The sequence below is a fragment of the Salmo salar genome, chromosome ssa16 (assembly GCF_905237065.1).
Source record: "Salmo salar chromosome ssa16, Ssal_v3.1, whole genome shotgun sequence".
Taxonomy (NCBI): Eukaryota; Metazoa; Chordata; class Actinopteri; order Salmoniformes; family Salmonidae; genus Salmo; species Salmo salar.
This window is the reverse complement of record NC_059457.1, coordinates 31,236,725-31,262,163: the sequence shown is the minus strand read 5'-3', so window position 1 is coordinate 31,262,163 and position 25,439 is coordinate 31,236,725. Positions and strand designations below refer to the sequence as shown.

Below are 25,439 nucleotides of genomic sequence, written 5' to 3'. Positions count from 1 at the left end.
ATACTGCACTAAACACCATAGTTAGATGTCAAATAGCGCAACTAGAACATCCTCGTCCAAAATATCAAAATTCATCAGATTTCTTGAGTTATCTTAGATTTCTTCTGGGGATTTTGAGGAAGTGAAATAGGCTTCCGCGTCTACAGTGTCTCATAGGGGACACAAATCATTAACCAAACGCGGAATCGGTCAGAAAACACACCACGAAGACTTAAATCGTATTTTTCTAACAAACAGAAAAACACACGTGCTAATCGGCATGTTCAGTGGCTCTTTAAAAGGGTAATTCCGCCACTTATCAACCTCATACTCATAATCTCCAGCACCAAACCAGTGTCTACATATGTGAAAACAGAGCATTTCTATAGTCTGTGGTTAAAATGATAAGAAACGTCCTAAAATAATTATCCCCCTTGACATTACAGGATAGGATTAAAAATACATTTTCAAAATCTGGAACAAGTTTCTAGCCAAAGGCAGGGTATTTGATGATGTCATCGTTGATTTAAAAAAATATATATATTAGAAATGTGCTTTTTTTCAAATATGTTGACAGTATTGTGCTGGAAATAATGAACAAGAGGCTGAAAAGTGGTGGAGTTGGCCTTTCAGATCAAACAGAGATGAGCAAAGAGTGTAAAAAAAAAAAAAGAATGAAGAATTCGTGAGAATGTTCTGATCTGGGAGCAAAGAGTTCCATTCAGGTTCAAACTCACACACACACAGGGAAAAACGTGTGAGCGCACACACACACTCAGTCACACACAAAACTGAGAAGTGTGTATACAAACATACAGACAGACATGTCCATATGCCCTGGGTGTAGAGTCAGACCAGACTTAAGTGTATGATAGCTTTCCACACCATCTCTGTAATAACAATGAGCAGGTTTATTTTTAGGCCCCTGAGATTTCCCTCTACAATTACAAAAGCAGGCCTCTAAGTTGAGAACATATTGCAGACATAATTGCTATCGCTCACACAAATGTGTGCGTGCGCACACTCACTCACACTAATACATTCACACAGGAGGAAAGAGAATGAAAAAAGATCGCTAATTAAAATCATACATTGAAATCATACATTAAAAGCATCTTTATAAAAGTATGACTTCAGCAGGGATTAAAAAGAGGCACTGAATTTGCAAGCCTGGAAGACCATTCCAAAGTCTAGGGGCCCAGTCAATGTTCGTTTTCAACCTAGACTTTGGAATGGTCAACAGTGTCCTGACAGGTATCTCAGGCTTCGTCCTGGTATATAGGGAGACAAAATATCAGAGATATTGGATGGGGCTAAACTTAGCCTTAAACGTGATTAATACCATTTTAAAATGTTTTCTAAAAGTGACTGGTAGCCAGCTAAAATGTGTGAGATATGGTAAAAACGTCTGGTGCCTGTTAAAATTAGAGCTGCAGCATTTTGAACGAACTGTAGACAATGGAGTGATTTCAGACTGAGACATATACAAAAAGTTACAGTCATCTCGACGTGAGGAAATGAAAGCATATATACAGTTTATATACCGCTGTGTATATAAAGCGTGTGCAAAGCTGTCATCAAGGCAAAGGGTGGCTATTTGAAGAATCTGAAATATAAAATATATTTTGATTTGATTAACACTTTTTTGGTTACTACATGATTCCATGTGTGTTATTTCAGAGTTTTGATGTTGTCACTATTATTATATAATGTAGAAAATACTAAGAAATGAAGAAAAACCCTAAAATGAGTAGGAGTTCTAAAACTTTTGGTAGTGTATGTGGACACCCCTTCAAATTAGTGGATTCGGCTATTTCAGCCACACCCGTTCTTGACAGGTGTATAAAATTGAGCACACAGCCATGCAATCCCCATAAACAAACATTGTCAGTAGAATGGCCTTACTGAAGAGCTCAATGACTTTCAACGTGGCACCGTCATAGGATGCCACCTTTCCAACAAGTCAGTTCGTCAAATTTCTGCCCTGCTAGAGCTGCCCCGGTCAACTGTAAGTGCTGTTATTGTGAAGTGGAAACATCTAGGATCAATAATGGCTCAGCTGCGAAGTGGTAGGCCACACAAACTCACAGAACGGGACCGCCTAGTGCTGAAGCGCATAGCACGGAAAAATAGTCTGTCCAAGGTTGCAACACTCACTACGGAGTTCAAAACTTCCTCTAGAAGCAACGTCAGCACAATAACTGTTCGTCTGGAGCTTCATGAAATGTGTTTCCATGGCCGAGGAGCCACACACAAGCCTTAAGATCACCATGTGCAATGCCAAGCGTCAGCTAGAATGGTGTAAAGCTCGCCGCCATTGGACTCTGGAGCAGTGGAAACGCGTTCTCTGGAATGATTAATCACGCTTCACCATCTGGTAGTCCAACAGACTAATCTGGGTTTGGCGGATGCCAGGAGAACTCTACCTACCCCAATGCATAGTGCTAACTGTAAAGTCTGATGGTATGGGGCTGTTTTTCATGGTTCAGGCTAGGCCCTTTAGTTCCAATGAAGGGAAATCTTAACGCTACAGCATACAATGACATTCAAAGTTGTGCTTCCAACTTTGTGGTGACAGTTTGGGGAAGGCCCTTTCCTGCTTCAGCATGACAATGCCCCCATGCACAAAGCGAAGTCCTTATAGAAATAGTTTGTCGAGATCAGTGTGGAAAAATTTGACTGGCCTGCACAGAGCCCTGACTTCAACCACATCAAACACCTTTGGGATGAATTGGAACGCCGCCAGCGAGCCAGGCCTAATCGCCCAACATCAGTGCCCGACCTAACTAATGACCTTGTGGCTGAATGGAAGCAAGTCCCCGCAGAAATGTTCCAAAATCAGGTGGAAAACCTTCCTTGAAGAGTGGAGGCTGTTATAGCAGCAAAGGGGGGACCAACTCCATATTAATGCCCATGATTTTGGAATGAGATGTTCGACAAGCAGGTGTCCACATAACTTTCAATTCAGGAAAACTTTCTTTACATGCAGCTCAAAGTTTAGGTCAGGGTCAAAGAAGACACCAAGGTTTCTGGAAGAACTTTTTTGTCAGACATCCAACATTTGATGTTGGCAAAACACTTGTGAAGGGTAGCTATGCTAGCTTGGTCACTGGTTCTGATTGGTAAATAAAGCTGTGTGTCATCAGCATAGCAGTGAAACTGAATGTTGTGATTGCGGATGATGTCAAGCACGTGTAACAGTATAACTTCCGTCCCTCTCCTCGCCCCAACCTGGGCTTGAACCAGGGACCCTCTGCACACATCAATAACAGTCACCCACAAAGCATCGTTACCCATCGCGCCACAAAAGCCGCGGCCCTTGCAGAGCAAGGGGAACAACTACTACTTCAGGTCGCAGAGCGAGTGACGTCACCCGATTGAAACGCTATTAGCGCGCACCACCGCTAACTAGCCATTTCACATCGGTTACACACGTACAGAGAAAAAAGGATGGGTTCCGAGGGACACCATAGTGAATAGGTGCTGGGGACTATTCTGAGCCACCCATACTCACTGAGAAACGTCTGCCACATAAATATGACCGGAACCAGTTGAGGGCAACACCAGACATTCCCACCCACCTCTCCAGCTGATCAACAAGGATGTTATGATCAATACAGGGTTTCGTTTGCCGGTAATAGCTGGCTTTTGTCCGTACATTTTTTTGTTGAAAAGCAGATAAATAAAATTGCCGCTGGCCAATTGTCCAGGAGAAGAAAAAAATCCCATTTTGAAATAATGTTTTTTTAGCCTATTGATGGAAATACCAGTCCAAGTAAATGCATTTGATTGGTCAAGGTTATCATTCTACTCTATAGAATAATTCACATAATTTAGTGGAATTAAATTGGCGTGTGTGTAAAGAACATTCAGCTAGTTTTTTGTTGAACACACTGAAGTCAGAGATTTCCAAGTTCCCAGTTGTTTTGAACGCGGCATCAAACGGCAAACGGAAGGCAGGCTTCATCAGCGCGTCGCACACCACTTTGCAATGAGCTGGAGGCTCATTAAGTACCTGAAAACATGTACTTAATTGTCTGAAACCTGAACGTTTTAATGCATATTATGATGCATGTCTCTTTCCAAATTTTAACTAATATTTTAATCTCGGTCACATGAAACCGCGTGCCCTTTTGACAACGGTGTTTTACCGCTAATTGCATTATGGATGGAAGATTTGCGTGTAGCCGACTGCCTTGCGCGCATTGCTGCGCTTCTAATGTGAAGAAATAATAGTTATCAACATTTTAAGCTAAACATTCTGTTGTATCAGACACATTGCTTTTTAACCTTTTTTTTGTGTAGCCTAGGCTATATGAATTTGGGATCTATCGTCCCACAACTGTTCCAGAGTCTGTTTGGAATAGGCAATTTTTTCTTGACAAGTTGATCAATAGAATAGGTAGCCTAAACTGTTCTACTATAGTAGATTGGCTGAGGAAAGTAAATGTGGACAGTTGTTCTAACATGTTCAAAGTGCACGTCAGAATTCGGTAAGAAGGACTGCACATCAGTGCATCCTCAACTTGCATGTTCTGTTAATATGAATTTAAAAGAAAATGAGAGCTGCACACAAGGAGCTCAGATGCAATAATTGAATAACTAACGTTTATGACAAACACTGCGGGTCACTAGTTTGTATAATTTCAAAGGACACACAGGTGTCTGTAATCATGGCCAGGTGTGGCTTGATTTGGTTGATTAATTTACAGATATAAATACAACATGTAAAAAAGCATCAATGGATAACATACGATCAGAGATACAATTTGGCTACATAGGCCAAACAATTACAATGACTAGCAAAAATCCCAATAATCACAGGAATGGCTTCAGATCAAAGTCTACGTTGAGACCGAAGGGAGCAATGGTCTTTAAATTATAGATCCAGGCAGCCTCTCGGTTTAACAATAAATTGTCAAGGTCACCCCTTGGGACGGTGACGTGTTCAATGCCGAAATAGAGTGGTTTGTTTCCAAAAAGTGGGCCGCAACTGGGTACGTCGAGTTTTTACACCCAACTGTGCTACGAAATTCCTACTTTTAATTCGCGCATCGTTATACGCACATCATTTTTACCACAAGGACAAGTTATTAAATAACTGCCTTAGTGGAGCCAGGGGCGGAGCCAGAGGGGTGTCCAGGGTGGCACTGGACACCCCTGACATCTGATTTGCCACCCCGGCTGCCACCCCAAAATTTCATTCGCTACTGGCACTTTGACACGGTGCATTTTTCAAATGAGGAAGAGAGAATATTAACGTTGGTTGGGAGATACAGAAGAATAAGAACATACAGAATGAGAAGAGAGAATATTTCCACAGCTCCACGGGGTCTTTTCGCAATTCGCGATTGGCAAAAGCATCATATTTGCAGGCTACAGCTGTCAGTTTTCAGCAAGTAAACATTCAGCAATTTAAAATTCATTAACTCAGTTAGATTTTCGTACTTGAACTCAAAAAACGAACAATTGTTATTATCAATCTGTTAACGTTACTCAAAAGATTACCACAATTTACAGATAGCCTGTTTGCTATCGTAAATGTGTAAGACATTATAGCTAGCTAAGTTACTTACTGCAGAGTAGGGCTAGCCATGATCTAACTAGTAACTTAGGCTGGTAGTTGATTTTAAGGTACAGTTATGATAATGTGGATTTGTAATTAAGATTGAGATTAGACTAAAATGTGGGTAATTGGATGCTTAGATGTAACCATGGACTGTCTTATTTTTGCATAGGGTCAATTAAACATGAAAAGAAAGGGAGAGATAACAGACTTCTGTTCCAAAAGGACCCAATGGTAGGCCAGGCCTATACTTTAAACTACACATTTTAGTTAGCAGCTGTTAATATCTAATCTTGTGGATCCCTTAATGATACATTTCCATAGCGATATGACACATTATTTAACGTGTATTTCAGACATTTCAAGATCCAGAGAAGAGGGTCCTGTACAGCCGTGTTTGAAAACATTTCCCAGAACTCAGCATGGTACTAGGAAAAGGGCTGTCAACAGCTCCTGGTATAAGGACAATTCATGGCTTGAATATTCTGTAAGTCAAGATTCGATTTATTGTTTCACCTGTAGGCATTTTTCTCTGCCCAATACACCTGAATCTGCCTTCACATCACAGTCAGGTTTTTGTAACTGAAAAAAGGCGCCGTTTAAAGATTCTGGGTTTAAGCTCCATTCGAAGGCAGAGCATCATATCAATGCTATGTATGCTTGGAATCAGCATAAAAGGGCTATTGACAGCAACTCATTAATGTTAGATGTCATAAATGAGGACCGGAAAAAGAAAGTGGAGGAAAACTGTACTTACATTTAAACAACTGCAGATGTGCTCCTATTAACTGCCACTCAAAATAAAGCACAGAGAGGTCATCGAGAGTCTGATGACTCTCACAACAAGGGTCATTTTTTTACGATCTTAGAAGAAATAGCAAAGCATGACCCTGTCATAGAGAAAAGGATGAATGCATGTGGCAATGCTAAGTAGACAAGCCACCAAATCCAGAACTAAGTTCTTGAGGGCTGAGCTGAGATGATACGAAGTGAAATAATAAGAGAAATAAAATAAAGTGACGTTTTTAGTGTAATTGCAGATGAAACCAAAGATTTAAAGAAAAAAAGAACAAAATGTCTTTAGTTGTGAGGTACTATTACAACGGGGCCATCCACGAAAGCTTTTTACACTTTCAGTCAGCTGAAAGCTTAGATGCAGCAGGTCTCACAAAAATGATAATTGATTGCCTTGAAAAACATGGTCTGGACTACAGAAATAATCTTGTGGGGCAAGGCTATGGCGGTGCTTCCGTCATGAGCGGAAAGCATTCTGGTGTGTCTGCACGGATTAAAAACAGTGCAAGATTTGCATTTTATGTGCACTGTAATGCACATTGTTTGAATTTAGTTCAAGCTTTATAACTTTGTCAAAGGTAGAGACACTGACTATTCATAGTATGTTAGAGAATTCTAGTGAAGAACTCTGGGTTAAGTGAATTATCCATTCTACCTCTAATCAGCAATCATAGGATTCATTCATGCTCCTTAGATGCCAGGTTAGGGTTACACACACATTTCCTGTTATGGTCTACGGACCCCCTGAAGTAGCCTTGGCCACCCCATGTATAAAACTATTGTTCCGCCACTGAGTGGAGCACGTTGCCTAAACAGGTGTGCGTTTCTTTCACCTCCAGATTAACCTGTTAATATAAATGACTATATTCTAAATGTGATTTCTGTCATTCTGAGCTCCGTGGGTGGACGCCCTAAACAGGTTATGCATGAATTAAAATGTTGCCGATCAAAGGTCCGGCTCCACATTTTCCTAATGGAAACCTTAGAACAACAGTATCAAAAGCGTGATTGAGATCCAAAAGAACTCGAATAGAGAAGTCACCAGCATCAGCAGCCAACAAGGTCTTTACTCACTTTCAATAAAGCAGGTACCATACTGTGCAGTGAGCCCTACTGGAATTCTTCAAATAAGTTGTTCATACTCAAACAAGCCACTAATTACTTGAAAACTACTTTTTCTAAGATAGAAAAAGCAAGTTTAGCGATAGGTCTATAATTACACAGTGAGGAGGGGTCTATAGATTGGGCTTTTTAAGGAGGTTGGACCAGAGCCGGTTTAAAATAGGCTGGAAAGGAGCCAGAGGTCAGGGAGCGATTTACAAAAGACAGAATGTTGGGGCCAGCAGTAGGCATAATAACCTCTTATAGTAGTCTAGTAGGGATCACGTCCAAGGGGCAGGAGGAGGTCTTCATGTAAGCTACAGTATCAAAGAGGGACTCACAGGATATTTGCTGAAAGGAGCTAAAGGAAGCAGTAGACAGCCTCAGAGTAGTTGCCTCAAGTGCCTCCTGGCCAGAAAAGCTGGTATGGTGTCGACTACTGTCAATCTGGGATCTAATATTTTCTATAAAGAATCATAAAAACTGGTCGCAGAGACCAAGGGATGTGAGCAGGTCATTCTCGGTTTTAACTGGTGTTCAGCAAATCATGAGTGTGATGACAAAGAACATGATCAGTAGCAGGGGATTTAAAAGCTTCAGTACATTTATTAACAGTTGTGGAGTTAATGATGCCAGAGAGAGTGGGGACAGACGTTTTTAAGAGGAGGAGGAAGAATTTTTAAAACAATACTGAGATGGTTAGAGACACACACACATCAATAGTTTCCAGGTTATCAAACCATAGGACAGCACGAGATCAAGAGGATGGCCTTTGTTGTGCGTAGGTCCCTGTGGCGTGTAGCACAAAGTTAAAGGGTTCTAATAGGTTAAGAAACACCCCAGCTCATTATTTGGGCAACACACATGAATGTTTAGATCTCCAAGAATTATAACCGTCATAATTAGGCGCAACCAAAGATAGCAGGTCAGAGAATTCTGCAATGAACAAACTATTAGGTTTAAGAGGGTGGTACACTAAAATATACAAGGTGGGCTGTTTCTTGTTCAAGTAAAAGATAAGACTCTCAAATGAGGACATTTTGCCACATGACACAGGGCTACATATATACTTGTCTATGAATGATGGCTACTCCCCCATCACAGCCAGGATTTCTGTCGATAAGAAGAGGCTGGAGGGATAGATTCATTTAGACCAGGTATTCCCAAACTGAGATACGCGCATTGCCGTCGGAGGTACGCCAAATACAAATGTGACTCACATTTCTTTCTTTTTTACTATATAAAATAAATAAAAACATCTTCACATTTTCAAACAGTACATTTATATTTTCCCAACGAGGCTATACATTTGGGTGAGTTTTTTTCTCTCACCTAAATAGCCTCGTTTCACTGCCAAAAATAAAATTAAACCATCTAGTGTTCAGTGAAATAACAACACAATGTCAAATGCAAGTTGCCTAATAACTAAATAGCTAACATCCAATCACATTAACCGTTACTCTCTCGCGGGAAACCTTCACTCTTGCGCAGGCATTTAGAAATTAAACATGACAATTCGAAAAATAAGCCACGGGAGTTTTTTGAGCGAGAATAAAGATGACTTTCGAGTAGTAAGACATGTACAAAACCAAAGATACCATTAATAAGAAGGGGCTAGAAGCGTCTTATATGGTGAGCTACCGAGTGGCTAGGACAGGCAAGCCCCATACTATTGTGGAGGACTTAATTCTTCCCGCTGCCGTGGATATGGCTGAGACAATGCTGGGGGAAAGGCCAAAAAAACTATACAGACAATGTCTTCATCAAACAACACTGTTTCACGACGCATCAGTGACATGGCAGGAGATGTTTTGAAACAATTACTGCTTTGCATACAAGCCAGTGAATTCTATGCGTTACAGCTGGATGAGTCAACAGACGTGGCGGGTCTGGCACAGCTCCTGGTATATGTCTGTTACGTTTATGAGGGGGTCAATTAAGGAAGACATCTTCTTCTACAAACCACTGGAAACAAGGACAACAGGAGAGGATATTTTTAAAGTACTGGACAGCTTTGTGACATCAAATGGACTTTGGTGGTCAAGATGTGTTGGTATCTGTACTGATGGCGCAAAAGCCATGACAGGGAGACATAGTGGAGTGGTAACGCGCGTGCAAGCAGTTCCTCCCGAAACCACATGGGTACACCGCAGCATCCACCAAGAGGCTCTTGCTGACAAAGGAATGCCTGACAGCTTGAAAGACATTTTGGACACTACAGTGAAAATGGTTAACTTTGTTAAAGCAAGGCCCCTGAACTCTCGTGTATTTTCTGCACTATGCAATGATATGGGCAGCGACCATGTAATGCTTTTACAACATACAGAAGTGCGCTGGTTATCAAGGGGCAAAGTATTGACACGTTTTTTTTTAAATTGAGAGACGAGCTTAAAGTTTTCTTTACTAACCATAATTTTCACTTGTCTAACCGCTTGCATGATGACGGATTTCTCACACGACTGGCCTATCTGGGTGATGTTTTTTCTCGCCTGAATTATCTGAATCTAGGATTACAGGGACTCTCCGCAACTATATTCAATGTGCGGGACAAAATTTAAGCTATGATTAAGAAGTTGGAGCTCTTCTCTGTCTGCATTAACAAGGACAACACACAGGTCTTTCCATATTTGTATGATTTTTTGTGTGCAAATGAACTCAAGCTTACGGACAATGTCAAATGTGATATAGCGAAGCACCTGAGTGAGTTGGGTGCGCAATTACTTTCCCGAAACGGATGACACAAACAACTGGATTCGTTATCCCTTTCATGCCTTGCCTCCAGTCCACTTACCGATATCTGAACAAGAGAGCCTCATCGAAATTGCAACAAGCGGTTCTGTGAAAATTGTATTTAATCAGAAGCCACTGTCAGATGGATTGGGCTGCGCTCAGAGTATCCTGCCTTGGAAAATGGTGCTGTTAAAACACTGATGCCCTTTGCAACCACGTACCTATGTGAGAGTGGATTCTCGGCCCTCACTAGCATGAAAACGAAATACAGGCACAGACTGTGTGTGGAAAATGATTGAAGACTGAGACTCTCTCCAATACAACCCAACATTGCAGAGTTATGTGCATCCTTTCAAGCACACCCTTCTTATTAACCTGTGGTGAGTTATTCACAATTTTCGATGAACAAATAAGGTTTTATATGTAAGACGGTTAAATAAAGAGCAAAATTATTGTTTATTATTTATACCCTGGTCCTATAAGAGCTCTTTGTCACTTCCCACGAGCCGGGTTGTGACAAAAACTCACTCATTCTTATGTTTAATAAATGTATTATATAGTGTGTGTGTGGCAGGCTTACAATGATGGCAAAAAACAACATTTGAGAGTGCGCTGACCCTAGTGCTAGAGGGGGTACGCAGCTGGAAGTTGAATGTTTGAAGGGGTACGGGACTATAAAAAGTTTGAGAACCACTGATTTAGAGAACTAAAATCCTTGGTTTAAGCCAAGTTTCAGTAAGTATGAAAATATCAATGTAAAATCAAATAACAAATAATAAAATCATTGCATATGAATGACATATTTAGAGATCTTACATTCAATCTTGACATGGATTGCTGCCGGATTGACAGAGGTATTCAGTGGTTAGAGGAACATAAATGAGGTTACTTACATTAACCGTACTACGGGGGATAATATGCTTTCCATGTCCTCTGTGTCACGTTGGTCAAAATGATTCGGGACACAGGCGCAGGAATGCGTAATAGTTTTTTTTTATTGTACCCAAATTACGGAGTGCCGTGTAAAGGCATGGGGATGAAGACCAAACAAAAACGTACACAAAATGCAGGGTTGAGACCCAAACAGAAGAGCGAGGAGTACCTTGAATAAATAACACACGCGCACAATGATTAACACACGGAACGAGACCCGTAATCATCTGGGCAATCCACAATGGCACGAAAGCAGAAACACACAGCACAGGTACTCACACGCACATTGTAACAATAATGGACAGCACCATGGTGATGTATACAAATACTAATCAGTGGGAATAGGGGACAGGTGTGCGTGATGAATGTTCTGGAGGGATCCGTGACACTCTGGTGCTAATTATGACAGGGAGGACTGGAGAACTAACAGACCCAGGCTGTCAGTCTCTAAAACAGTTCGCTACGTTGCTGGAAATAATCCTGGAACCCCTGCGGTTAGGGTGAATCCAGTCTCTTTTAAAAGAGTGCTGGCTGCTCCCAAAGCAAGTCAAAATTATCAAAGAAAGTAGCCCAGAAGCTGAATTGGTATAGTCACCCGTTCCCTCATTGAGAACACAACAATAATACATCTGGTGAATGAATCAAGATGGGCTGACATATAGTAGGGAAAGAGAGGGCTGTGTTGAGACAGATGCTGTACTGCTCTCTGGTCCATTCCAAGTCCCAAGCCCAGACTCCCAGACTGACAATCACAGAACCTCTATCTGACCCTGCCAGCAGGAAACAAACTCTCCCAAGATAAGCCCTATCTTCACAAGCAGACCAGACTATATGTGTGTGTGTATACAAGACTACAGTAGGTGCAGTAGAAGATGTTGTGATACAGTAGATTGATGATGTGTGCGCAGTCGCGCACAAATGTGTGTGTGTGTGTGTGTTGTTTGTATGCCCTAATGTGTTCAGATTCAATGTTACCCGGCGTTGAGTGGTGAGGTAACACCACGGAGACAGAGAGCAATCAATCAACCAATCATTAGAATTCCCAACAAGCGGCTCTAAATCTCTGTGGCATGCTAATCGATAGCACTTAGCCTGCACCCCCAGTATTACGCAATGCCACTGTGGTCCACTGCTCTGGCAGACTATTGCCCTGCCACACACACAGGACTACCCACAGAGCATGACAGCAGGTCAATCAAATCTATCAACACAATTGCTCTCAATTAGATCAGGGATTGATGAAAAGTTGGCTGGTGTTTTTAGGTGTGAGTGCACAACTATGACGCCTTATGCAACAACAGAGGGTTTTTATATGGCTCAATACAGTAACCTTGATAGTGGCTCCCTGGAAGAGATCTATACAAGGAGGAATGATAGCAAATTGAGAGTGAGAAAGAGTGTGAGAGAAAAAGACAGATGGAGAGAGACAGGGAGTGAATGGGAAAGCAGACGAGTGGTTTTCTGTAAGGGCAGTCAGCAGGGCCAAATTGGGGTGCAGTGGCTACTAGCTAGGTGCAATAGGAGCTCAGACAGACAGATAGACAGCTGAACAGACACACAGAGCTGAACAGTATGGCACAGAGGCACATGTTCCTTTAAGAGAGGCTGCACTCAATGGAGATCACATGTCTGGGGCCTGTCCTGCTGACTCAGGCCTTCCACTACACTGCTAACCTCAAATCACATAGGAGGGAGGGGGAGAGAGAGAGAGAGAGAGAGAGGAAGGCTTAACTCAAATCACACAGGACTCAGGAGGCAGAGACAGAGAGTGGGGACTGAGAGGGAGAGAGGGAGAGGGAGAGAGAGTGCAAGAGAGGATGGGGTGCAGACAGGAAGGTAGAGGGAGAGCCAAAGATGGAGTAAATAATGAAGGGATAAAAGGCGGGAAAATGCAACAACACAGTCCGTACAGTAAACACTTCTCTGCCTCTCGTTTCAGGCGGGAAACTAGTGGTTGTAACATGGGATAGAGAGAACCCCATGGGACCTCTGTAACAACATAGCACCCGCCACCATTATGTAACAAACGTTATCTCAACATCCTGAGAGTGTTACGAGCTGATAAAAAACAACAAAGTTGGTCCTGTCCCTGCAGCAGGCTGTGATGTGGTTCAAAGGCGAGGTAATTAACTTAATGGGTCTGGTCTACAGGGATGATGAGGGAGAGCTTCTGACTGACTGATGGCTCCTTCCTGTTGTCGTACTGTAGGTAAGCCCTCCCTCTCCCCTCATCTACAACAGGAAATGGCTCTGGACACACTGTACATTCTGTAAGGGAAAGATCACTACCTGTCTGGACACAAGCCACCGCCTCAGAGGAAAGACGTGTTCGGCAATTAAACACCATGGAAACGGAGGGAAGTAATGCCATGCAGGGGAGCGGGATAGAGGAGAGGACAGCAGCTGGAGCTGTCATAGCAAGACAATGATACACACAATTACAGTACACACACACACACGCACACAAATATGTCACATACGGTACACTGAGTGTACAAAACATTAGGAACACCTTCCTAATATTGAGTTGCACCCCGCCCCGTTTGCCAAACACAACAGCCTTAATTGGTCAGGACATGGACTCTACAGGGTGTCTAGAGCGTTCCACAAGGATGCTGGCCCATGTTGACTCCAATGCTTCCTACAGTTGTGTCTAGTTGGTTGGATGTCCTTTAGGTGGTGGACCATTCTTGATACACAGGAAACTGTTGAGCGTGAAACACCCAGCAGTGTTGCAATTCACACTCAAACCGGGGAGCCTGGCACCTACTACCATACCCTGTTCAAAGGCACAAATCTTTTGTATCGCCCATTCACCCTCTGAATGGCAGACATACACAATCCATGTCTCAATTGTCTCAAAGCTTAAAAATCTTCCTTTAACCTGTCTCCTCCCCTTCATCTACACTGATTGAAGTGGAGTTAACAAATGACATAAATAAGGGATCATAGTTTTCACCTGGATTCCCCTGGTCAGTCTATGTCATGGAAACAGCAGGTGTTCCTAATGTTTTGTAAACTCAGTGTATATGCACAAACACAACACACACTGATATTAGAGCAGTGGGAAGAGCGAGTCGTAATCCCATTCCCTGGTTTCTCAGTAGCAGAGAGAGTGGATGACAGGATCAAAGGCTTGCTGTAGGAGCTGTCAGAAATCAGTGGAGAGAAACCTGGGAGGATTAGCCTCATGTCCTACACACATGCACAAGCCTTTTACAGCCTATTCAAACATGGCTGTGAAAACACAATTGGCACCACTGCCATTTGCGCACGCACAAATTAGTGATAGGAAGTTGAGTGATGGAAAAATGGAAATCTGACTGGGTTCACTACCTATTTAAAAAGGAATGCTGTCCTATACATTTAAGTGATATTTAACCTCTATACTAGTCAGATACTTCGAGAAGGACGGGTGATGTAAGGTAGTGACTGTGGAGGGGGGTGGGGGGTGTACCTGGGTCCAGGGGCGAGGGAGGAGGGCTCTGGTCTGCTGGGTATAGTCCGCACATCTGGTGTCTCCTCCTTGGACTTCAGAAAGCACTTGGCCTCCTTGGAGTCAGCATCTACCTCTTTGGTTACTCTGAAGACAGTAACAGGCAGACACTTAAACCCAGGACTGTATTAGTGGCCTCAGTCTAATGAGCATAAGTAGAGATCAAATTACGTAACACTGGACATTTCTCAAGAGAAGGACACACAAGGACACACACTGATAAACACACAAGAAGCCTTGGGTTGCTTTGGCATTTAAACAAATTGCCAACCTCTCTCTAATTCTCTCTCACACACACACACACACACATAAAAACATAACCCAGGGAAAAAATATATACTTTTTTTTTTTTTAAACAAAAACCGACATGGTTGATGTTTCATTAACCCTGTAGGTTGGTCACTGTTTACAGCCAATAAAACCTACAAATATGTTTTCTGCTTTTGGTTGAGTCCCTCCATGGTAGTAGGTTTGGCTGGGGTAGGCCGTCATGTAAATACGAATTTGTTCTTAACTGACTTGCCTAGTTAAATAAAATAAAAAAATACAAATTGTACAAGAATCCCCTCCCACACATGTGCACTTACACACACACATGAATCAACACTTTGTAATAATGAGGACAATCCTTTCCCTCCATCTCCTGCCAAGCCAACATCTTTTATGCATTTTTTATGCCTCTGCCTCTCGCTCTTCTGTTTCTTCTCCCTTTCCTCCTTAAACCCTGCAGTCGTTTCTAGCTCTCCCTCTACACAACCAGGCTCTACAGGATCACAGTCTTCTAAATTCCTCAAAAGAAACACTGCACCCCATCAGATATAATAGACAGTCCTCTCTTCTCCAATAGGACATAATGACAGGGATAGGAAGAGACCAGTCCAACATTAAGGTCAACCAGTACATCCTCGGGGAATACATTCTTTAAGAAGATTGCATCCATTAGGGTGATAATGATAATCATATGTTGCAATGATTTCAGGCTTTCATAGAAAATAAGCAATGTCCTTTAATGTGTTTCATATTACATAGATAATACTACTGGTGAGACCCTGACTAATCTAAAACCACTTTCCCAGGACAATTATTTGGCCTGTAAACTAACATGTGTTGTTGTAACTCAGAAATGTAATTGCTCCAGTATGCTGTGGAATGCAGACACTTTCTCAGCATCATTATGTGAAGGGTTCAAATGTAAGGCTGCACTGCCACCTGGTGGTCAAAGAATGTACTGCTACCGGTATGTGCACAGTGCACCAGTGGTCTAAACTTACCGGACCTCTTCCCCAGCAAAGTCAAACACCTTAGTGATGGTGACTTTAGAGGGCTCTTTAGGTTTAAGCTCTAAATGATGACATTCTGATGGGGCCGCAGTGGACTTCTTCGGTCTGTCTGTGGGTGCAGCCTGGTGAAGATTGAAAAACAAAAACAGATGTTAGACATCATAGTGTTCCAAAGAGTAAAAACTTGACTCCAATGCAAACAACGTACACAACCAGCAAGCTGTAACAGGAACCCAGGTTCCAACTATCATATGCCTGGATGTCTCTATGGGCAAAATGTCTGTAGATTTAGTACAATACCTGCTGTTTAGTAGTAGACTGTGGTGATGGAATAGATGGCTTGGATTTGGGACCAACATCACTCAGAAAACTGGCCCACAAATCATCTGCTTTCTTCTTCTTTTTCTCTTCGTCCACCTCCTTCTTGGGCCTGGAATCAGAAAACTCTCCCTCCTCTCCCTCCTCCTCCTGCTGCTGCTGCTGCTCCTCCACACTGCCATCCTGCTCTGTCTCCTCTAACTTCAGTCCTCCTTTCTTTCTTTTCCTATGAGGATCGACAAAGAGAGTGGTAGGAAAATAATGTAAAAAGATGGTCATCAACCGATTCCAGCAGACTAGCATGGAAATTACAATAAAAACTGATCAAAACAAAGCAATCAATGCAGAAATTCACCCACAACACTGGGGCCCCACAAGGGTGTGTGCTCAGCCCCTCCTGTACTCCCTGTTCACCCACGACTGTGTGGCCATGCACGCCTCCAACTCAATCATCAAGTTTGCAGACGACACAACAGAAGTGGGCTTGTGACCAACAACGACGAGACGGCCTACAGGGAGAAGGTGAGGGCACTCGGAGGGTGGTGTCAGGAAAACAACCTCTTACTCAACGTCAACAAAACAAATGAAATAATCGTGGACTTCAGGAAACAGCAGAGGGAGCACCCCCCTATCCAGATCGATGGGACAGCAGTGGAGAAGGTGGAAAGTTTTCAGTTCCTCAGCGTACACATCACAGACAAACTGAAATGGTCCACCCACACAGACAGTGTGGTGAAGGCACAACAGTGCCTCTTCAACCTCAGGAGGCTGAAGAAATTTGGCTTGTCACCCAAAACCCTGACAAACATTTAGAGATGCACAATCGAGAGCATCCTGTCAGGCTGTATCACAGCCTGGTACGGCAACTGCACCGCCCTCAACCGCAAGGCTCTCCAGAGGGTGGTGCGGTCTGCACAACGCATCACCTGGGACAAACTACCTGCCCTCCATGACACCTACAGCACCCGATGTCACAGGAAGGGCTAAAAGATCATCAAGGACATCAACCACCGAGCCACTGCCTGTTCACACCGCTACCATCCAGAAGGCGAGGTCAGTACAGGTGCATCAAAGCTGGGACCGAGAGACTGAAAAACAGCTTCTATCTGAAGGCCATCAGACTGTTAAATAGCAATCATTAACTCAGAGAGGCTGCTGCCTACATTAAGACCCAAACACTGGCCACTTTAATAAATGGATCACCAGTCACTTTATACAATGCACTCTAAATAATGCCACTTTAACAATGTTTACATGTCTTACATTACATGTATATACCGTATTTTATACCATCTATTGCACCTTGCCTATGCCGCTCAGCCATCGCTCATCCATATACTTACATGTACATATTCTCATTCACCCCTTTAGATTTGTGTGTATTAGGTAGTTGTTGGGGAATTGTTAGATTACTTGTTAGATATTACTGCACTGTCAGAACTAGAAGCACAAGCATTTTGCTACACTCACATTAACATCTGCTAACCATGTGTATGTGACAAATAAAATTTGATTTGACACCATTGGTCTAAAAACGATGCCAAATACAAAAGTGTTGAATCACTCACCTCATGCCAATGTCTTGGCCTTTCTTCTTTTTCTTCTTGGTGACATTATCTGACTGTTGGCTACTATGTTCAACCCCTTCCAGACCATCTTCTTTCACACATTCATTCATGTCATCTTCACTGAGGTTGTCATCTGTCAACCACACAACAATCATGGTAAGACTTGAATTGAATTACAAATACAGGAGCTAGTTATCATCAAGCAATATACATGAAGAATATGACACATACAGTGGAAATATTGCATAACTACTGTATAAGGTTATGATTCTCTGTCATGTGTGTAACGTTAATAGAATATCTGCTCAACTAGCATTGCATGTCTATCTGTTTGTGGAAGTAACCTTACCAGATGGAACATAGTCTTGATCTTCATTTGAAGAATAGCCATCGGAATCATAATCTGAGTAATTCATAATTTCCCCTCCAGAAAGAGCCTACACTTTCTGCCAATAGTAAACACAGCAGTAAATGTATGGATAACTGGCTAGCTAGCAAATTACAAAGCACCGGATATCTGACGAACCCTGTCTGTAGCTATCACGCGGTTACAAAATAACCGATAAAGTTATCAAATGTTTCTAGCTGTATAGTTTATTATAGCTACAATTACAATAACAAACAAATACACAACAAGTATCTACAATATGAAAACGTGTGGCTTTGTTGACTAGCTACAGAAAGGAACGCGGATCTATATATATCATTGTGTAATTCTATGGTAGCTGCTTATCTAACTTCCTGATTTACTACGGCAAGTCCACAGGATCAATCGATCGTTAGGAAAGACGCGTTATCGCTTCTTTATTGTTGGAAAATGAATACCGTATTCATAATCGATTGCATTGTTATATCTTTATATGTTAATACGGTTTGGAAATTGTATTCAACAATTTATCAAAATTGTGAAATCCTTTTTGTGACCCCGCCTCTGATGAGTCTGGTACGGCGTGACGTCAAATCAAGTTGTGTTGACATCAAGCTAACGGCTATATACAGGAGATCAACCATCCCTTGTCGACTTGCTAGGTAGATCCAACATTAATGTTCTGATGGTGTTATTCGTTTATTCGTGGTCTCGCACACATGCTCGTGGTGTTCTGTGCATTAGACATGCAGAACGGATATAACGAGATTGGGTTTGTGCAGCAAATTCTTAGCTTGAATTTGGTCCCTAGGAAAAATGGCACCAATCGAGGCAACGACACATCGCTTAGCGACTTTTCAGGTGAGATTCATTCCACAGCCCCTCTCTGTTCTACGTTAGCCAGTTGAACAACATTATTATAAACTTTGTAACGTACATTTTTCGTTAACTATTATCCAGGTAGCCGATTTAACGTAGCTAGTAATACTACTTAGTGAGCTACCACATTCATATAGACGCTAAACCTAAACTAAGGCGTCGTAACGTTTGGGTCCTTACGTTAGTCCATTATTATTGAGCTACTTAGCTAGCTAGATAGCTACTAGCAAGATAAGTTAACATGGCTACTACTGTAGCTAGCTATTGTGAATGCTAAACAAGTAGCTAGCAAGCTAACGTTAGCTGGCTAGCTAATCAAGTGCTAGCTAGCCAGCTGTCAATAACAACAAATATTATTGCACAAAACCGACAAATTTAATGGATTACTTAACGTTTCGGGTAATTTAGAGTAGCCATCAGTTGTATTTTTTGAGAGAAAGCATTGTGCTTTTTATTTTTTTAAATATATATATATATATATATATATGTATGTGTGTGTGTGTGTGTGTGTGTGTGTGAGAGAGAGATTTTATATATGTGTAATCGTTAGCAGCTTGGATTATTTTGCAGGGTGATGAGGCGGTCAGTTTTACATAATGGGCACTGGGTAGGGTAGTATTTAATTCAGAAGACATGTCAGGCATGTGTAAAGTCTGTAAACTCTGCTAAACATAGCAAGACTATATGATACTGCTTACTTCCTTTGTCTCAGAAATGTGGTATGGAGTCTTCCTGTGGGCTGCTGTCTCTTCACTGGTGTTCCACCTACCTGCTGCTCTCCTGGCCCTTGCCACCTTGCGACAACACAAAATAGCCCGCTTCATGCCCATTGCCATCATACTGATGAGTATCGTGGGCCCTGTGTGTGGTGGTGTCCTTACCAGTGAGTTACTCACCTCATTTTCTATTGTAAAGTGGTTGTTCCACTGGATATCATAAGGTGAATGCACCAATTTGTAAGTCGCTCTGGATAAGAGCGTCTGCTAAATGACTTAAATGTTAAATGTAATTTTCTGATAAGCCATCAACATAATCCATTATTGTACATGTAGACATAAACCACTCATTGAGTCGGTGTGAAAATTATTTTATACTTTTCAAAAACCAAAAATGTCTTTGCATGTAGGTGCCGCCATTGCTGGGGTGTACAAAGCAGCAGGGAAGAGGATGATCTCCTTGGAGGCCTTGGTGTTTGGAGTGGGCCAGTCCTTCTGTGTCCTCATTATCTCCTTCTTAAGAGTCCTAGCTACACTCTAGCACTGGGACACAGGAACTCAAGGAGGGAGAGGGGGAGAGAACATGCAATCAGCAGGACAGCATATGCAAGACAGCTGTTCCTTCAGAGGCCTTATTTTCTATATCTGTTACCGGATGACTTTGTTTGATACATGATTATTTGCCAAAGTGGTATATTTCAGGGCTGGCCAGGGGCTCTCTGTTTTTCAATGTGTGTTATTTTTCATTCAGATTGTAGTGTGTTGCTGTTGCACTATACTTAGAACAAGCCTTCTCATTTTGTGTGTTATAGATGTATCATACACAGCTGAGAATGAAACATTCCAGCATGCAGGAAATTTGTGCTCTACAATTTGGACGAGTACACTCCATTTACTGTCTCAATAGTTCCACAACCTGGTAAAGACTACAAGTCTGATGTGCATGCCTTCAGACAAACACTAAAGGAGAGCATTCTATGCTCTGTTCCACCACAGATCAATCAGCTTAAATACAATGTCTTGACTGAGGTGTGGTGATATTTACAATGAGGCACATTGCTCGACGATATTGAAATCTAAATATCTAAGTCAGACATAGCTACAACTTTAAGCTTTGTGTTATTTACACGTGTATATTTCTTTTCTCTCTCTCTTCATATTCCAACTTGGGGTATGTCTAATTATAATTTAAAAATATATATATTTAAGTCCATTCCAGCTTCTTCTATAAGCAGAGGCAATAGAGAGAAGTGGAGGCAATGAAGAGAAGGAAAGTTGTAAGTTCCCAATCTCTTTGCATATTGCTGAGCAAACCATAGGGAATAGTGTTGACTAATCTCATATTTTATTTTCCTTTAAATATTATTTTTTCAATATTGTTAGGGTATTTTTTTAGATAGTTGATCCGTGGGTTATATCAGTGTATATACAAAATACTTTTCCTGAGTGAAATCTTTACACAAAACAGTTGCAGACTGTTCTAAGTTCTCTGGTGGCGTCAGTGTGCTTGTATAATTTAATCTCTTTTGAGAACCTTTGCAGCATTGCTCAGTTTTTGTTAATGTTCTATTGGCCTTAATAATGTTAAAGCTGTACAGTATGTAGGAATAGTGTAATATATTGTTACTTTGGCATTGATTATGCTAAAGTAATAAGAGGCAACCTCACTCTAAACCATGAATGTGAATCAGATTTCCTTAAGATTCCTTGGAATTTCTTACATCTTTTTTACCAAAGAGAACCTAAAACAAATGTACACCTGATTTTAGTTTTAACTGATAGCCCCCTTGTCCCAAAATCCTACTTTAATAAAGGGCTCTATTCAATCTGTATCGCTGAAGCATTACAGATTTCGGGGTGTAAAGGTCATTTCCGATTGAGCCGACATATGCAGCATTTACTGTGAATGCAGTCTCTGCTAATGCTGAAACGCTGCCTTTAAATTTGATTCGCGCTGTAACGCTGAACTTCTGTGATACGGATTGAATAGAGCCCTAAAGGTTTCGGCATTGTGTCCAGACTTATAAATCATGAGCCGTGTGTAAGAACAAGGTAAAAGTCCAACTCAGCGAGAGAAAAAAGTCCCAATCCACCATAGAAAAGCACAGCTTTGCAGATGTCTCTATTCTAAGCCAAGAGTAGCAGACTAGTGAAATCAAGCATTACAGTCCAACAAAAAGCTTTTGTTTTGTTATTCAGCATGGCTACATGCATATTGTCCAAAACTATCAGCAGTGTAGTGGTCATTAGTGCAGTAACAAAACCACATCCTTTTCAAAACACTAGTGTGATGGACTGGTTATAGGAACAAATGAGGATGGTTGACCATCACACTATTTGGTAGTGGTTCATTATTGTAATGTAGACAGATTTGTGGTGATTAAAGATTCTTAGCAGCAGGCTAGAGCTGTTCTTCTGTCTGGCAGTGATATCATGAGGGGTGGCATGTTGAAAGCCATGCTCTGCTTATCTGGGCCTTGAACACCTCAATTCCACAGAATGTTTATTTTTCTAAAGTTCTTTAACTTTCCTTATTGTAGCATGACTGCACACTACTGTTTGTTATAAAGCTTGTCGGTTTGTCTTGCTTTAAATAAATGAATGCTCTTTATTGCCCATGTGATTTTAATCCATGGATTGATTTTGGTTTTACAAGACAAGGTTGATTTTATTACATTAAATTAAAGTGCCAATTGTTAATATTTTCATGTAATAAAATATTTCACGTTATAATTATTTGAGTGGTGTATTGATTTCAACTCATTTTGACTACCGCATTACACCTTGGTAGTGTGTATAGACCTCCCCACAGATGGATTATTTATCTCCTGCTCCATCTCTCTGCCTCTCCATACACACACACACAGATGGATTATTTATCTCCTGCTCCATCTCTCTGCCTCTCCATACACACACACAGATGGCACTCCTGTGCTTTTACTACCTCCACCAGCCAAGTCCCAGTAGCAGCACGGCTCGGTGGCGGCCGGATGGAGTAATGTGGTGTTACTAGGGAGAAACTACACACAGATCACTCTATCGAGGCTGTACTCCATGTATTCCTGGCAGGCACCATGAGACAGCCTGGTGCTTTATATGATCATCATGAAACATCCACATCACTGAGAAGTGAGCTAATATTGGTCTTCCTGGCTATTTCATGTTTTCCATGCACATCACAGGCGAAACACTGTATTTGAATAATGATTAAATCAAGGTTTTGTCAATACTTTTTGTGTAGTATTTTGTAGCTTCGTACATCAAGTGAGGGTTGTTAATTTAAAAAAGTCATGTTGCTCTAGTTCCCCCTACCAACAGTCATGTTGCTCTAGTTCCCCCTACCAACAGTCATGTTGCTCTAGTTCTCCCTACCAACAGTCATGTTGCTCTAGTTCCCCCTACCAACAGTCATGTTGCTCTAGTTCCCCCTACCAACAGTCATGTTGCTCTAGTTCCCTCTACCAACAGTCATGTTTGCTCTAGTTCCCCCTACCAACAGTCATGTTGCTCTAGTTCCCCCTGTCAACAGTCATGTTGCTCTAGTTCCCCCTGTCAACAGTCATGTTGCTCTAGTTCCCCCTACCAACAGTCATGTTGCTCTAGTTCCCCCTACCAACAGTCATGTTGCTCTAGTTCCCCCTAAGCAACAGTCATGTTTGCTCTAGTTCCCCCTAGGCAACAGTCATGTTGCTCTAGTTCCCCCTACCAACAGTCATGTTGCTCTAGTTCCACCTACCAACAGTCATGTTGCTCTAGTTCCCCCTACCAACAGTCATGTTTGCTCTAGTTCCCCCTACCAACAGTCATGTTTGCTCTAGTTCCCCCTACCAACAGTCATGTTGCTCTAGTTCCCCCTACCAACAGTCATGTTGCTCTAGTTCTCCCTACCAACAGTCATGTTGCTCTAGTTCCCCCTACCAACAGTCATGTTGCTCTAGTTCCCCCTACCAACAGTCATGTTTGCTCTAGTTCCCCCTACCAACAGTCATGTTGCTCTAGTTCCCTATACCAACAGTCATGTTTGCTCTAGTTCCCCCTACCAACAGTCATGTTGCTCTAGTTCCCCCTGTCAACAGTCATGTTGCTCTAGTTCCCCCTGCCAACAGTCATGTTGCTCTAGTTCCCCCTACCAACAGTCATGTTGCTCTAGTTCCCCCTACCAACAGTCATGTTTGCTCTAGTTCCCCCTAGGCAACAGTCATGTTTGCTCTAGTTCCCCCTAGGCAACAGTCATGTTGCTCTAGTTCCCCCTACCAACAGTCATGTTGCTCTAGTTCCCCCTACCAACAGTCATGTTGCTCTAGTTCCCCCTACCAACAGTCATGTTTGCTCTAGTTCCCCCTACCAACAGTCATGTTGCTCTAGTTCCCCCTACCAACAGTCATGTTGCTCTAGTTCCCCCTACCAACAGTCATGTTGCTCTAGTTCCCCCTACCAACAGTCATGTTGCTCTAGTTCCCCCTGCCAACAGTCATGTTGCTCTAGTTCCCCCTACCAACAGTCATGTTGCTCTAGTTCCCCCTACCAACAGTCATGTTGCTCTAGTTCCCCCTACCAACAGTCATGTTGCTCTAGTTCCCCCTGTCAACAGTCATGTTGCTCTAGTTCCCCCTGTCAACAGTCATGTTTGCTCTAGTTCCCCCTACCAACAGTCATGTTGCTCTAGTTCCCCCTACCAACAGTCATGTTGCTCTAGTTCCTCCTACCAACAGTCATGTTTGCTCTAGTTCCCCCTACCAACAGTCATGTTTGCTCTAGTTCCCCCTACCAACAGTCATGTTGCTCTAGTTCCCCCTACCAACAGTCATGTTTGCTCTAGTTTCCCCTACCAACAGTCATGTTGCTCTAGTTCCCCCTACCAACAGTCATGTTGCTCTAGTTCCCCCTACCAACAGTCATGTTTGCTCTAGTTCCCCCTACCAACAGTCATGTCGCTCTAGTTCCCCCTACCAACAGTCATGTCGCTCTAGTTCCCCGTCAACACTCATGTCGCCCTAGTTCCCCCTGTCAACAGTCATGTCGCTCTAATTCCCCCTACCAACACTCATGTTTGCCCTAGTTCCCCCTACCAACAGTCATGTTTGCTCTAGTTCCCCCTACCAACAGTCATGTTTGCTCTAGTTCCCCCTACCAACAGTCATGTTTGCTCTAGTTCCCCCTGCCAACAGTCATGTTTGCTCTAGTTCCCCCTGTCAACAGTCATGTTGCTCTAGTTCCCCCTGTCAACAGTCATGTTGCTCTAGTTCCCCCTGTCAACAGTCATGTTGCTCTAGTTCCCCCTGTCAACAGTCATGTTGCTCTAGTTCCCCCTACCAACAGTCATGTTTGCTCTAGTTCCCCCTACCAACAGTCATGTTGCTCTAGTTCCCCCTACCAACAGTCATGTTGCTCTAGTTCCCCTTACCAACAGTCATGTTGCTCTAGTTCCCCCTACCAACAGTCATGTTGCTCTAGTTCCCCCTACCAACAGTCATGTTGCTCTAGTTCCCCCTACCAACAGTCATGTTTGCTCTAGTACCCCCTACCAACAGTCATGTTGCTCTAGTTCCCCCTACCAACAGTCATGTTTGCTCTAGTTCCCCCTACCAACAGTCATGTTTGCTCTAGTTCCCCCTACCAACAGTCATGTTTGCTCTAGTTCCCCCTACCAACACTCATGTTGCTCTAGTTCCCCCTACCAACAGTCATGTTTGCTCTAGTTCCCCCTACCA

The 25,439-nt window shown here is 42.4% G+C and overlaps 2 protein-coding genes and 1 long non-coding RNA gene across 3 annotated transcripts in view; 2 read left to right on the top strand and 1 right to left on the bottom strand.

Moving 5' to 3' along the window:
- cfdp1 (craniofacial development protein 1) overlaps nt 1-18,540 on the bottom strand; it is a 68,227-nt gene extending 49,687 nt beyond the window's left edge. Inside the window, exons 1-5 of the mRNA XM_014149074.2 lie at nt 18,116-18,540; nt 17,767-17,899; nt 16,181-16,424; nt 15,872-16,002; nt 14,562-14,687 (exon numbers count right to left, since the gene is read on the bottom strand). Coding sequence (XP_014004549.1) covers nt 14,562-14,687; nt 15,872-16,002; nt 16,181-16,424; nt 17,767-17,899; nt 18,116-18,182 — 701 coding nt within the window. The 5' untranslated portion in view covers nt 18,183-18,540. The remainder of the gene's footprint in view (nt 1-14,561; nt 14,688-15,871; nt 16,003-16,180; nt 16,425-17,766; nt 17,900-18,115) is intronic.
- On the top strand, nt 5,238-5,996 carry LOC106573740 (uncharacterized). Its single transcript, XR_001321411.2, has 3 exons — nt 5,238-5,378; nt 5,718-5,779; nt 5,902-5,996. It is a non-coding gene; the product is annotated as an uncharacterized lncRNA (long non-coding RNA).
- Nucleotides 18,541-18,694: 154 nt separating the features above from the next.
- LOC106573739 (transmembrane protein 170A) lies at nt 18,695-22,461 on the top strand. Its single transcript, XM_014149075.2, has 3 exons — nt 18,695-18,994; nt 19,725-19,895; nt 20,139-22,461. Exons 1-3 carry the CDS (start codon nt 18,853-18,855, stop codon nt 20,267-20,269), a joined length of 444 nt encoding a protein of 147 aa, XP_014004550.1. The 5' UTR covers nt 18,695-18,852; the 3' UTR covers nt 20,270-22,461.
- Nucleotides 22,462-25,439: the final 2,978 nt, after the last annotated feature.

What these genes read in the sequence shown, in the direction of transcription:
- LOC106573739 (XM_014149075.2), top strand. Translation starts at nt 18,853, where the DNA reads ATGCTCGTGGTGTTCTGTGCATTAGACATGCAGAACGGATATAACGAG. An exon ending in ATCGCTTAGCGACTTTTCAG is followed by an intron (nt 18,995 to 19,724) that starts GTGAGATTCATT and finishes CCTTTGTCTCAG; the next exon opens with AAATGTGGTATGGAGTCTTC. An exon ending in GTGTGGTGGTGTCCTTACCA is followed by an intron (nt 19,896 to 20,138) that starts GTGAGTTACTCA and finishes CTTTGCATGTAG; the next exon opens with GTGCCGCCATTGCTGGGGTG.